The sequence below is a fragment of the Misgurnus anguillicaudatus genome, chromosome 24 (genome assembly GCF_027580225.2).
Source record: "Misgurnus anguillicaudatus chromosome 24, ASM2758022v2, whole genome shotgun sequence".
NCBI lineage: Eukaryota > Metazoa > Chordata > Actinopteri > Cypriniformes > Cobitidae > Misgurnus > Misgurnus anguillicaudatus.
Genome location: NC_073360.2, coordinates 24,679,999 through 24,692,511, shown reverse-complemented (window position 1 = coordinate 24,692,511; position 12,513 = coordinate 24,679,999). Strand labels below are relative to the sequence as shown.

The following is a 12,513-nucleotide window of genomic DNA, read 5'->3' as shown; positions in this document are numbered from 1 at the left end:
ACCAGCCGCGGGAACACGTGCACCAGCCGCGGGAACACGTGCACCAGCCGCGGGAACACGTGCACCAGCCGCGGATACACGTGCACCAGCCGCGGATACACGTGCACCAGCCGCGGGAACACGTGCAGCAGCCGCGGGAAAACGTGCAGCAGCCGCGGGAACACGTGCAGCAGCCGCGGGAAAACGTGCAGCAGCCGCGGGAAAACGTGCAGCAGCCGCGGGAAAACGTGCAGCAGCCGCGGGAAAACGTGCAGCAGCCGCGGGAAAACGTGCAGCAGCCGCGGGAAAACGTGCAGCAGCCGCGGGAAAACGTGCAGCAACCGCGGGAAAACGTGCAGCAACCGCGGGAAAACGTGCAGCAACCGCGGGAAAACTTGCAGCAACCGCGGGAAAACTTGCAGCAACCGCGGGAACTTGCAGCAACCGCGGGAACTTGCAGCAACCGCGGGAACTTGCAGCAACCGCGGGAACTTGCAGCAACCGCGGGAACTTGCAGCAACTTTTTGCTACGAAAATGCGAGGATTATGAAATCATGCAAGCCCCGCATATTATGCGCATGAAAATTTGCAATTTATGCTGCGAAAGTGTGGCCTATTTGAAAAATGCACCCCACGCATACATATGCGGACTTTGGCTGATTATGTGTTGTAATAGTGTTTTTAATCAGTCCCATGATTCAAAACACTATTACCTTATCATTAAACCTAATAAGGCATATTTTCAAAAGCTGATGAGAAATAGCACTGCCACTCAGTCACTAAGACCTAAAATCAATAAAGGGTAAGAATATTATGTGAACATTTTGTGAGACTGTAACCTAACCTGCCATACATAATAAAAGAGAGCATTTCTATAAAAAAAACTTTGCAAAAAAACTCTATGTAAAAAATACAAACGAAAAATAATAAGTCACCTTTAAGCAAAGCTCCACGTCACATTTACAGCTACTGTATAAAGTAATTGCATTGCAGTGGACTATCACTAATTAGCAGAAGTGGTCTAATATGTCACTGTAACATTGGTTGACTATAATGGTCTTCATTAAGTTAAAAAGGCATATCTGAAGCTGTAATACGGAGCGTTAAAAACCTACAATCTGCCAAAACCCGGGTGCAATTATGGAAATTGGCCAACATGTTTTGGCATTTCCTTGGCAAAACATGGAAACCAAGCTGAACTAATACAGTAAATGCAGCACAAAAAAATCTGTGTTACAGTGTTAACACACATTCATTGGAGTAACTTTCATGCTCCACCATCTTATTATTTATTCATAAGGTAAGTGTTTACCCACACACATCTGTTGCCTTGCGGCAAAAACTGTATTTAAAAATCCCACTGACAGCTAAATACCCAGTCAGCAGAGGAAAGGGCAGAGAGCACAGGAGGCCAACTGCCTGATGTGAAAGAGTGTGGGCAAAACAGAGAGAGGAGAGATGCTGTCATACTGTAACTGTATCATTCAGTGGTAATCCCATCTGTAAGATGCAACACAGAGGACAATACACATTACACTCCATAAAATCATGAAAGACAGGACGAGTTTAAATAAGACAAAAGATGCATTACATTTAAATAAGACAAAAGATGCATTACAGATCACCTTGTAGGAAATGCTGGGATTAAGGTTCAGACAGATACACGAGACATGGCTTTTTAAATACCGATGCGCCCTCATCTGTGAAAGTAAGCCTGAAATAGTATGACAGAGGAGAGTGAAGAAAACAGTACAGTAATCAAAGAGGATGACTTTACAAGCCCCATAACGTTGCTGGTGCTTTAAAGACGTATGTACTACACAGCTGTGTTAGGGATCGATAGTTTTGGCTTACTCACTATACCACCCTAAGCAAAACTTACACACAAATGTATTTTAAATGTAATGTAGCATTCACACCAGCCGCAGAAGAGGCGGCAAGCATCATTGATTTACATGTCAAGTCAATGCAAAGATGCGGATAGGCATCCTGCGGCGTGGTAAGCACGAATGGCACGTAACGTGCAAATTGAGCATTGCCGCATGATCCGCGCGAGTTGAAAAATCTGAACTTTGCAGGATATTTGTGCCACGTTAACCAATGAGATGCTTGCTTCAGTATTGACGTGATTACAGGAAGCAAGCGGAGGCAGAAGAAGCCCCTCCCATGACACGAATTTCCGCGTAAATGTCTCGAATTTTACGTGCGAATGAAGCGAGTAAACTAAAAATGATCAAGCGTCCAACTACGCGCGAATAGCGCGTTTTTGCCGCCTCTTCCGTTTCGGGTGTGAACGCACAGTCAGGCTTGTCTCATAGTGAAGTTCTAATTTAAAGAACAATAATAACTGGACCCAAATCTTAATGCATTATGATATTTATGTTTGAAAAGTCAAATTGTAATTATATTTTAAAACAAGAGATCACCAAGCATGTTCTTTGCCTTTAAGTAAATACATGGGTGCCAGACATTTACACTTTTACAGAAAAAGCCCTGATTGGGTGGGCAGCCTCTGGTTAAGTCAGTAGCTGAGCGTACTGAATGCAGTATCTGTCACAGTGTTGATGTGCGAGGACATCTTGCTCCAGTACTGACTGGATGAAGAGACCCACGAAAGCACTTGCATGATAAAATATCTCCTGGTTTGTTGGACATATCTGAACTCAGTGCCTACTACTGTACGGCTAGCAAAACGTTAAAGTTTTTTTCGGAGCTATCGTTTTACAGACTGCCAAAAAAAAAAACAAACAAAAGGAGACGTAAATTGATAGTTCATGCCAACATCCACAGACTACAGTTGGGTTGACTAGGGTCACCATCAAGCAGAGATTTTACTTTCTACTTAAAAGTCTTTTTTCAAGTATTTGTATTTTATCAGTGTTTTCCTTTGAAAAACATACATTCCAAAGCATATTTCCATAAGTTTTACTACATTACATTTCATAAATACAAGTTTTTGTTTTAAATTTAATATTTAAGTACATAAATGTCACAATTTTAATGTAATTAGGTTTTAAATAAATTTTAATATGCAATATTAAAGAATACACAGTACAATTATATGCTTTAGACTGTAGTGAAGTAAAACTTTTCCCAATACAAACATACTAATAAAGCACAGATGCTTGGGAAATTTAACTAATGTAAGTATTGTCCACCTCTGCTATCAAGTCCAACTAAATTCAATTTAAGCTGATAATAGTCAGATTTACTGCCATTTTCCCAGCCCCCACTAAGAAAACCAGCCATTTTGTTGAACGTTTGCCACCCAACAGGGTGGGCTCCGGCATGGTCACGTGGAAAAGTGACGTCAATGCATACCCTCTATAATCCAATTTAATAAATAAATAAATCATTTCCAAAAAACAATAAACTGTTTTAAGGCTGAAAATTTTTATTATTTTAATGAATTAAACAACAAAGTAAGACTATCATCTAAAGTAATGAAGTTAAACTGATCTAATGGCTGCATTAAATGTCGACCACCGCTGGTATAGTGGCATTTTGTGAGCTGTATTGCTTCTAGACTGTAGGAGCCCATGGGAGATGAGTGCACTCCTATTCACAGGCCCTTTGTGTTGAAAGTAAATGGAAAAACTCTCAATTATTACTGAGGAGGATCTCTTTTCAGTGGAGCACACGCTATCCTAAACATCTTAAACACCAGACGGGCAACATACAGTCTCACGCTTAGCATACAGAACTAAATATCTGTAGTTGTAGAAGCTGGTGCACCATTTTGATTCAGCATCCAGAGGATTTGCTTTTTGTCTGAAATCTTGGATCTTTACATAATCATAGCTGGAACGGAACGACAGTTTAGGGTGTCCAGCCTTGACTCGAAACGATTGACTGTGGCAAAATGGGACGAAGGTCAAATTCTAGTGAATGAGAAAAAAAGCATATCCTGTTTCTTTTTAAAGTGACAGGAAACTACATTAACTGTATTCATTGACACTATTGGCTATGATGCATGGAGAGCTCTGATATGGGTTTCTCTCTCTCGCTCAATTCGCTCGCAGACAGCTGAACTGGCTGTTTCTGTGGACAGGGTCAAGCCAACCGCTGTGGACAGTCAAGTCTGAGCCAAAAATCGCTGACGACACAGTATGAACAGCTGAAAGCCAAAGAACAACAGGAAACCGGGGTAATAGTTTGCTCTCCCTTTGCGGAAAACAAAATCTATATCTGCGCCTTTTTATCTAGTTTCTTTGCATTACGGGTTCATCCAAATGCCCACTAACTGCAGATATGTCTCCAGGGTGCATCTGCACCTGGTTGTCACATCATACTTGTCTTGAATACTAAGATGATTTGTAAAGCAAACTCATGCTCATACAAGTACAGTGACAAGATGGTTATCTACTGTAGTACTGAATGATTACAGTATCAAAATATTTACATTTCAATGTACTCCAATTACATACTTTCCCCTATACTGCGAGACTTTAGTTATCGTCATGCATCTCTAAGCCCAATCTTGGTTCCTCTGAAAACCAACTTTGTATTTGCTCTGCACAGCTACACGACCACGGTCAAAATCTGTGTCACCAGTTTTCAACACAAAGACTCTCCCTTTCTCTTTCGTCTCATCTTACAAAGCCCAGATCTCTGATACGCATTTGTGCCCCAACTCTTATGTCCCACAGGGACCTTTACAAAGCACACATATGAAAACAGTAATGCTGCAAGGCAAACGCTTTCTTAAGAAAAACAAACCTGTTAATGAATGTGCCTAAGGGAGTTCTCTCTATTTAGTTAGCATAACAAAAAAAACACTTTCTACACTTTCTGTGTTTTGAAGGTTAACCGCAAGATCATCTATTTGTACAGGTAATTAGAGAGCAAATGTATTTCCATATCATGGTCCTTTTAATACAAAAATTACAACAAATGTACTGATGTGTTGTGTATTCTGCTGCTGTTAAAAATACATGCTGCCATGTTTTGAATCTCCTTCCTTATCTCCACTCAGATTCAATACAGTTTGATGTTGCCAAGCTAATAAAAAAATACTTTAATAAGCATGAACATACAGAGTGTTACATTAAGGCTATATGGACCTGTCACAATAAGATTTAAGTTTTTGTCTGCTAAAAGCTGAACGTTCCTCTTCCAGGATACTTGGCCTGTTTTGATGCATTAAGCAATAAGGATAATACCACCAGTCTGAAGGCAGTGCTTTTACACACATAAAAATGTCACAAATCCCCTGATACTCAGCACGTTCTTTAATTAACTGCATATCCATACATAATACATTAAAAACGGATCATTAGTTACTTAAGTCTATTGAAAAAGCAGATGTAATTGCATGAAGAGACAGCCAAACAAAAGGAAGCTGATTAATAGGATTCTTAATGAAATATTTAGATGTCAATCAATGAAATATATTAAAAACTGTATTATCGAAAGACTATACCATCTTTCTCTTTCAAAAGCCTTCGCATCAGGAAAAAAGCAAAACTGACTCTTAAATGACCTGGAGTTTCAAAATAAACCCATATCATGTCTATGTACATAACAAAGATAAAAATACATTTCCACACTGGTCATGGAGTAAAAAGAGTTTTCTGTTCGCTCGTGATCCCTTTTTTGACCCCAAACTGCACCGTGACCCTTGACTAATCTGAACTTTGATTTCATCAAAAGTTTTCTTGGAAACTATCGGACTGTGACCTGAATAATTTCCAATCCTAGTTAACCTATAACACAAGACGATCAACATACTGTAGCTGTAGGTTGTTAAAGTTATACTATTTAAAGTGCACCTATTTCATTGCTAAAAAACAATGTTATTTTGTGTATTCAGTGTAATACAATGTGTTCGCATGGTTTATGGTTAAAAAACGCATTATTTTCCACATACCGTACATTTTTGTAGCTCCAGATTTCTCTTTCTTCCTGAAATGCACGGATTTGAAAAGCTCCATGTCTCTGATTGGCCAGCTAATCTGTACATTGTGATTGGCCTGAATACCTCTGTCGTCAGTCGGAAATGTGACGCTCCTTACCATGTTTAAAAGATTCGCTCAAAATGCAACGCTAACAGAAGTTAACTTACAGGCTGAGTCCAAAGTGGGAGGAATTATGATAATGTCGGTCTTGTCTACATCACCAATCCCAGGAAGTAAACTGTTGCCTACAATCCGTGTGTTTGTTGTAGACCAAGAAAAGAGATTTACGTTGGAGATGATAACTTGCATCATTGTTTACTTTGGGGTTTGTACATTTTGCATATCGTTAACATGTATACACACTTACACACTAAGGAAATGTAAAATCGTGAATCAGACAATAGGTGCTCTTTAAAATGTGCCTACCTATTTTTCCTCATTAAAATGTACACCTGCATGATATCCCTAGATTCCCTACAGTATATGAACTCCTACATTATGAATATCACATGACAACATGTGACAATCTGTTATCAAACAATTCATATCAGTCAGCATATGTGCAATGAACTATATCAGACATCTAAAATGTTTCCTGTCGGTATTATTTTCATTAATAAATTCTTCACAGACAGATGACTTGGTGACGGGGTAACTCACCTTGGTGGTGTCATCATGTGACCGCTGGTAGCGTTTCCAGCGGCAACCGTAGATCCCGGTCAGACATGACAAACACAACTGTCTCTCATAGACCTGTAGAGGTTGGTGCTTCACCATGCTCCTTCAATCCAGACTCCAGACCACCTCACTATCATCCCAGTGACAGCCAAAGTCCCTGCAGACAGACAACACACATACAGAATTGCATAAACAAACAGCAGATTAGCATTAGTGCCACGAGACAGAAATGGCTGACACACCCATAAATCATAATAGGGGAGGTCAGGGGAAAGGAGGGTCCATTTGTCACTGCGTAATGCTGGCCCAGATCTTCTGTATATTGTAGCTCAATTCAATTTCACGTTTCTTTAGAAAACGTGACATAGCAATCAAAGCTTTGGAGTCTCTGTCTTATATCTGGTATATCTGCAGCATGCCTATAGTAATCATCACTGAATTTTTCAAGAAAATGAATTCACATTCTCAGCTTAAGAGCTATCCCATTGCTTTTAAGTAACTGTGGGAGAAGGATTAAACGTAAGGCGCTCTTATTGAGAAAACCAGGCCATTTCTGGCATCAGGCAAAATCATCCAATGACACGGTCTTAACATTTTCATAAATAAAAGCAATAGTTGTATGGTTCATTCTCATGTAATTTGCTGTGTGGAATTTTGGGTACAAATCATAAAGTTCATCAAATCAATCAGTGGTACTGAAAATCAAATCAACTTTAAATTGAAGAGCTCAGATACAAAAGCCACAAACGGCATCACTGTCAAAAATGAGATAATATTATCCGAAAGCTCTCTGCACGTATCATACATTTATCAAATAACTTTGCTTCAAATCCACTTAATCCCGGCGTCAGGCCATTCAGAAATACCGCTTTGTTGGCAAAATCCAGAAATCACTAATGATTTGAATTAATAACCAGGCTTGACTTGCATAATAGTTACTATATTCAGAAGCATGGTACACCATATCTCTTTATTCCTAAATGCTAAATGAAGCATTGCTGTGTGGGCCTAAATGATAATCAGGGACATCAGCAGGGACCAGCAGCCATCTATTTGTATTGCACTGGTGGGAGGCAAATCCGGTTATTAGTGCATCCAGCAGAGCAAAGGGGGGGGGGGGTTAATTCAGTCATCAAGGTGTCATTTAAATGTCACATTATAACCCTCCTCAATCTTAAAATAGAACATCAAAAACAAATCAAACGAAAGTTCTGTAACTCGACAAAGCAATGCCAGCGATTGTGTCTAGTGGTCGACCGATACATTGCCGAGGCCGATATATCGGCCAATATTATGACATTTTTAATTATCGGCCAATCATTCTTTCAGTTTGGCTAATAACTATAGCCAACCTTTTGTTGAATTAAAGAAGCAGTAATTATTAGAGGTCGACTGATTTATCGGCCGGGCCGATATTTTGGCCGATTTTTGGCATATTTAAAAAATCGGCTTTGGCCGATTTTGCTGCAAAATTAGGCCGATTAATAGGCAGGCGCATCTGCGGGCACCTAAGCGTTGTTGTAGAACTCGTGACGCTGCCTCTTGCTGCTAGCAGACCGCTCCCGTGTGTGTGCAGCCGTGCCTTGTTCACAAACAGCTTTAGTAAACGATGGCGGGATCGCGCAAATTAAGCAGCCAGTACAACAGTGTGACGGGCTTATGTCTCGCGGTGCACTGTCTGTGCAAAGATTAGGCTCATTTCATGTGATTAACGAGTGAAGATGATCTTTGTTTGCGTGACAGAGAGAGCAGAGCCGCGTGCGCACGCTTTCTGTCTTTAAACTGTCTCCCTGCTTTTATTACTCAAAACAAAACTCACTCAATGGCGAAAGGTCGGAAGAACAAATTATATCCACCAAGGAAATGTTTTTCGTGTTGTTACAGTAACACTTTGTTTACAGTTTTCGCGAACTGACTCCTTTGAACGGATTCGTTTGAATGATCGGTTGAAACAACAGATCTGTCCCAGCACTAAACTCAAAATACGTCGCTGTCAGCACAATCAGTCACTTATAGCGCCTCAGAAAGGAGAATGTCACCCCGGATTTCCACCGACTGCGGAGCGGCAGCAGATCGGCTGCGCTGCGTTACGGCTCCGCACTCCGCCGTCCGTCAATACCCACCGGTTCCATATTTGTTGCAGAGCGGCTGCGTGCTGAAGTGACGAGGACCCCTGAGTTCTCGCAAATTCACATGAAGATCGGGCGATATCTAGTTCTGTCTCCGCCCATTATGACGTTGAATTATGACGTTATTACAATCCAGCCCAGATCCCAACACGAGATCTCGTGAATTCAGGTATGATAACGCGATAAATTCATGGCTCCGCCCTGCGGAGCTGTCCGGCATCCGTCAAAAATAGAAGCTCTGCGTATTTGTGCCGGAGGGCTGCGGATGGCCGGAGCTGTGACGGATTCGGAACGCAGTCAGTGGAAATACACACATTGAATTGAATGGAAACCGATTAACTCCACCGCCGTTCCGCAGCGGATCCGCAGCCGCTCCGCAGTCGGTGGAAATTGAGGGTAAGTGTGTTTAGAAAGATTTGCCTCAACTAAAAAACATAGACATTTACTATGTTAACTTTATGATGAATAAATAATTTATCAGGTCTACCAAATAAGGATTTTATCCTACAAAGCAATAAAAGTCATGGTAAAAAACTGATCAAAGATGATGACAGTAGAGTGTCACGTAATATCTGTGTCTGATAAATGCATGGTGCAGAGGAGGTTGTAAAACTCTTCAGAAAGACCAGGCATATATTTTTTAAATACTTTGACTTAAATAGTGACATTTTTACATTTAAAATATCTGCTAATGATGAGAACATTTTGATTATTATGTACATATAGAAAATCGGCCAAACATATCGGCCATCGGCTGCCCTGATTTCTAAATATCGGCATCGGCCAGAGAAAAAGCCATATCGGTCGACCTTATATACATCATTACAATTTTTAAATTAATTTTAATTTTTTGTTAACTTATCTGTTTGTGTATCCTTGTATAATGTTTGTATGTTTCTCACTTAACTCATATGTTCTCACTATAATTCTATATTTTAAATACCGCCCTTATATCGGCTAATCGGACACATTGCTTTCTTCATATCGGCAACGGCCATTAAAAACCCATATCGGTCGACCACTAGTTGTGGCAAAAACCTCACACTTTTCTCTCATTTTAACAAGGACAAACCTGCACCTACAATAGAAACCAGGTGCAAAACTGTTGTTGAATACCAGCTACTTGTTTTAGCAAAAACAAGTCACACACATGACCTTGAAGTTAAATGTAAAACAAAGAAAAAAAAATTTGATAGCAAGCTTGTGCTGCATATGACAAACTAACTACTTGCAAAACCAAAGCGTGGATACATTTGTTGTCTTCATTAATGTAAATGAGCTTTCAGTTCTGGTTAATTGAGAAGAAACAGTTGTTATTGCACGCCCATGCTGAGGAGAGAATCCATTTTGGAGAACCGCTGAATAATTCAGCACCTCCTATTGTAGATTTACTGCTGGGTGTATAGCAGATCTAGAGATGAACAGTAATCTGAAGAGCTGGTGGGATCATTTCAGGGCTAATTTGATCTGGCCCGCACGCTAAAACACGGGTGAAAGGGAATCCAAGAAAACTATTATAAGAGCACAACCAAAAAAATCTACTACATGCACACAATATACGTCATTGTGTATTTGGTAAAACATCCGTACATTAGACGCTCCAAGTTTATATAGTCAATAACGCAGGAGGTCACAATAATTAAGATCAGTCATTGCTGTTATTAAACAGTGATGAGGTAAAGTTGACAGCTGTTCCTTGTTTCAACAGAACCCTCCCTCAATAAAAGGGAAAACATGCTATTACACAAGAACATGAAGTCACACTGCAGTTTTTAATAAGGAGTGGTGAAAACACAACCATGTACAGTACTTTCACAAAAATTCTGCCATGTCACCAGTTCTCTTCATTATCAGGTTTAAGAAATAAGAAAAGCAGTTAGTGAAACAGAATAAATGTCTTACAGCACAAAGCACAAAAGCCACATTTTCCCATAATCCTTGTTCTTGAAAAGCTTGCTAGGTCTTGAAAAAGCCAAAGTGCAGAGCCACTAGAAATAAAACTTTCCTGTAAACCCCTATTTCACTTTTTAGGGCTAAAATACATTCTTCTTTTCTGCTGCCTCACGTCCTATAGCCAGAAACGGTGTCAAAAAGCCTTCATTAAGGGAAACAGTTCAGCAATTTAAATCTTAAGCAATTTAAAACAGAAGGGGAAGGGGTTACATTGGCATGTGGCTAATGACACTATGCTCATGTCAAAATTTGTCGTCAATTTACTCACTCTCAGGACTTCCAAGATGTCTTGTAGGTGTTTTTATTCTACTTAGTTTTTTGCTAAAACTGTGGTAATAGGGATTAAAAAAAATGTCCATGGCTGCCATCACTTTGAGGGTTAGACTGTTAACCCAGATATTGTCTTTACTTAAACAATCAAGTAAACATCACTTAATATTTTGTGTTTTAAAGCCAAAGCTTAAAAAAGTTTAGTTGATTTAACTTTTAAGCTTACAAGTTGTGAGGAATACCCATAATCCTTTGCGCCTGAATATTTTAATTATTTTCAACTTTTTACAGAATAGAAACTGATAAGAACTTTCACTACTCAAATATTTGTTAATAAAATGTCATATAGGTTCAAGCTGTTATATTATTGATGTTGTTTTGTTGTAAATGATAATTTTGTGAAGTCACCGTTAAGATGATCAGTGTTTCGTATATGAACCCTGTTCAGAACATTTTATTTTATTTCTCTCCACAGTACTGACAATGTATGTCAAAAACACAGTTTTGTGTGTGTTTTGGTGGAAAATCACATTTATTCAATGATTGACTTAAAGTCAGTCATTAATTGTATGTTATAATACCATTTATAACATCAAAAGTAATATAAAGTGATAAAAACTAAAGTTATACGCAACAGGTTTCCTCGCAAATTTCTAGTAATATCAACTAATCCGGGTTAAGAGTGCAGGAATATTGTAAGAAATTAAAACATTAAGTCTATTCAACTTAAAATTGTTGTAAGAACAACTTATATGTTTAAGTAAACTTCACTTAAAGTTTTTAAGTAATCATTGCTTAAATTTTTAGGGCAACAAGTTTGCTTCATTTTTTGAAGTAAACACAACTTATCCGGGCTTACAGTTTACAAAACAGATACACCCCATACAAATGTTGCATACAAGACCGCTGAAGTTTTACTGATGCTTTGGGTAACAGTCGTAAATAATGTAAAGTTTTTTGCACGGGCAATCGCTTTGCTTCATTAAAATATCGTCAAGAGACACAGGGATTACTTTTCCTACATATCTTTAACAAGTTTAGCACATACTGAACACATGCAATACAAGTCAAATCATTTATGCCCTGGAGACAAACTAAACAAGCTTGTGAGCCATTAATAAAGACAACACTGTTTTCAGGGTCATTTCATATGAGTGAGCTATTCAAAAAACGACCAACAATTATGGGGTTCTCAAACTGATGATCTCCAAATTTCTGCCATCGCTCTCTGAGAGGTGAGGAGATAATTGTAGAAAATGACAATCAAGTCTTTGCTTGACGGCTTTTTAAAGGGTGACAAGTAGGGTTGCCGCGGTGACGTAATTTTCCCACCGGTTAATCGGCGCGTCACAAACTCGGTGAAATTACGCAACTGTTTAAATGCAGCGCTTGCGTAAGCTGCGTTAGATCGCCTATGAATTTGCGTGCAATGCAGCTGGTTTACTTAAGTGCTTGAGTCAATGTGCGCAGGTAATTCTCACAGAACCCGCCAGTCCCAAGCAGAGCAACCGGCTACTTCTCCATAAAAGCGCTGCTTAAATGATGGGTTTAATATTTTTCTTGATGAAAAACAGAACAACAAAACGATCTCGCTTATATATGTATAT

At 39.4% G+C, this 12,513-nt stretch overlaps 1 protein-coding gene across 6 annotated transcripts in view; it reads right to left on the bottom strand.

Annotated features, from left to right (window-relative positions):
* gdpd5b (glycerophosphodiester phosphodiesterase domain containing 5b) overlaps nucleotides 1-12,513 on the bottom strand; it is a 57,365-nt gene that overhangs the window by 25,948 nt on the left and 18,904 nt on the right. For all 6 annotated transcript variants that reach the window (XR_008642452.2, XR_008642454.2, XR_008642453.2 and 3 more), the window contains exon 2: nucleotides 6,537-6,711. Coding sequence is in view for 2 of the 6 variants with exons in the window: in XM_055196771.2 (XP_055052746.2) it covers nucleotides 6,537-6,653 (117 nt within the window). In the remaining 4 variants the exon portion in view is untranslated. The remainder of the gene's footprint in view (nucleotides 1-6,536; nucleotides 6,712-12,513) is intronic.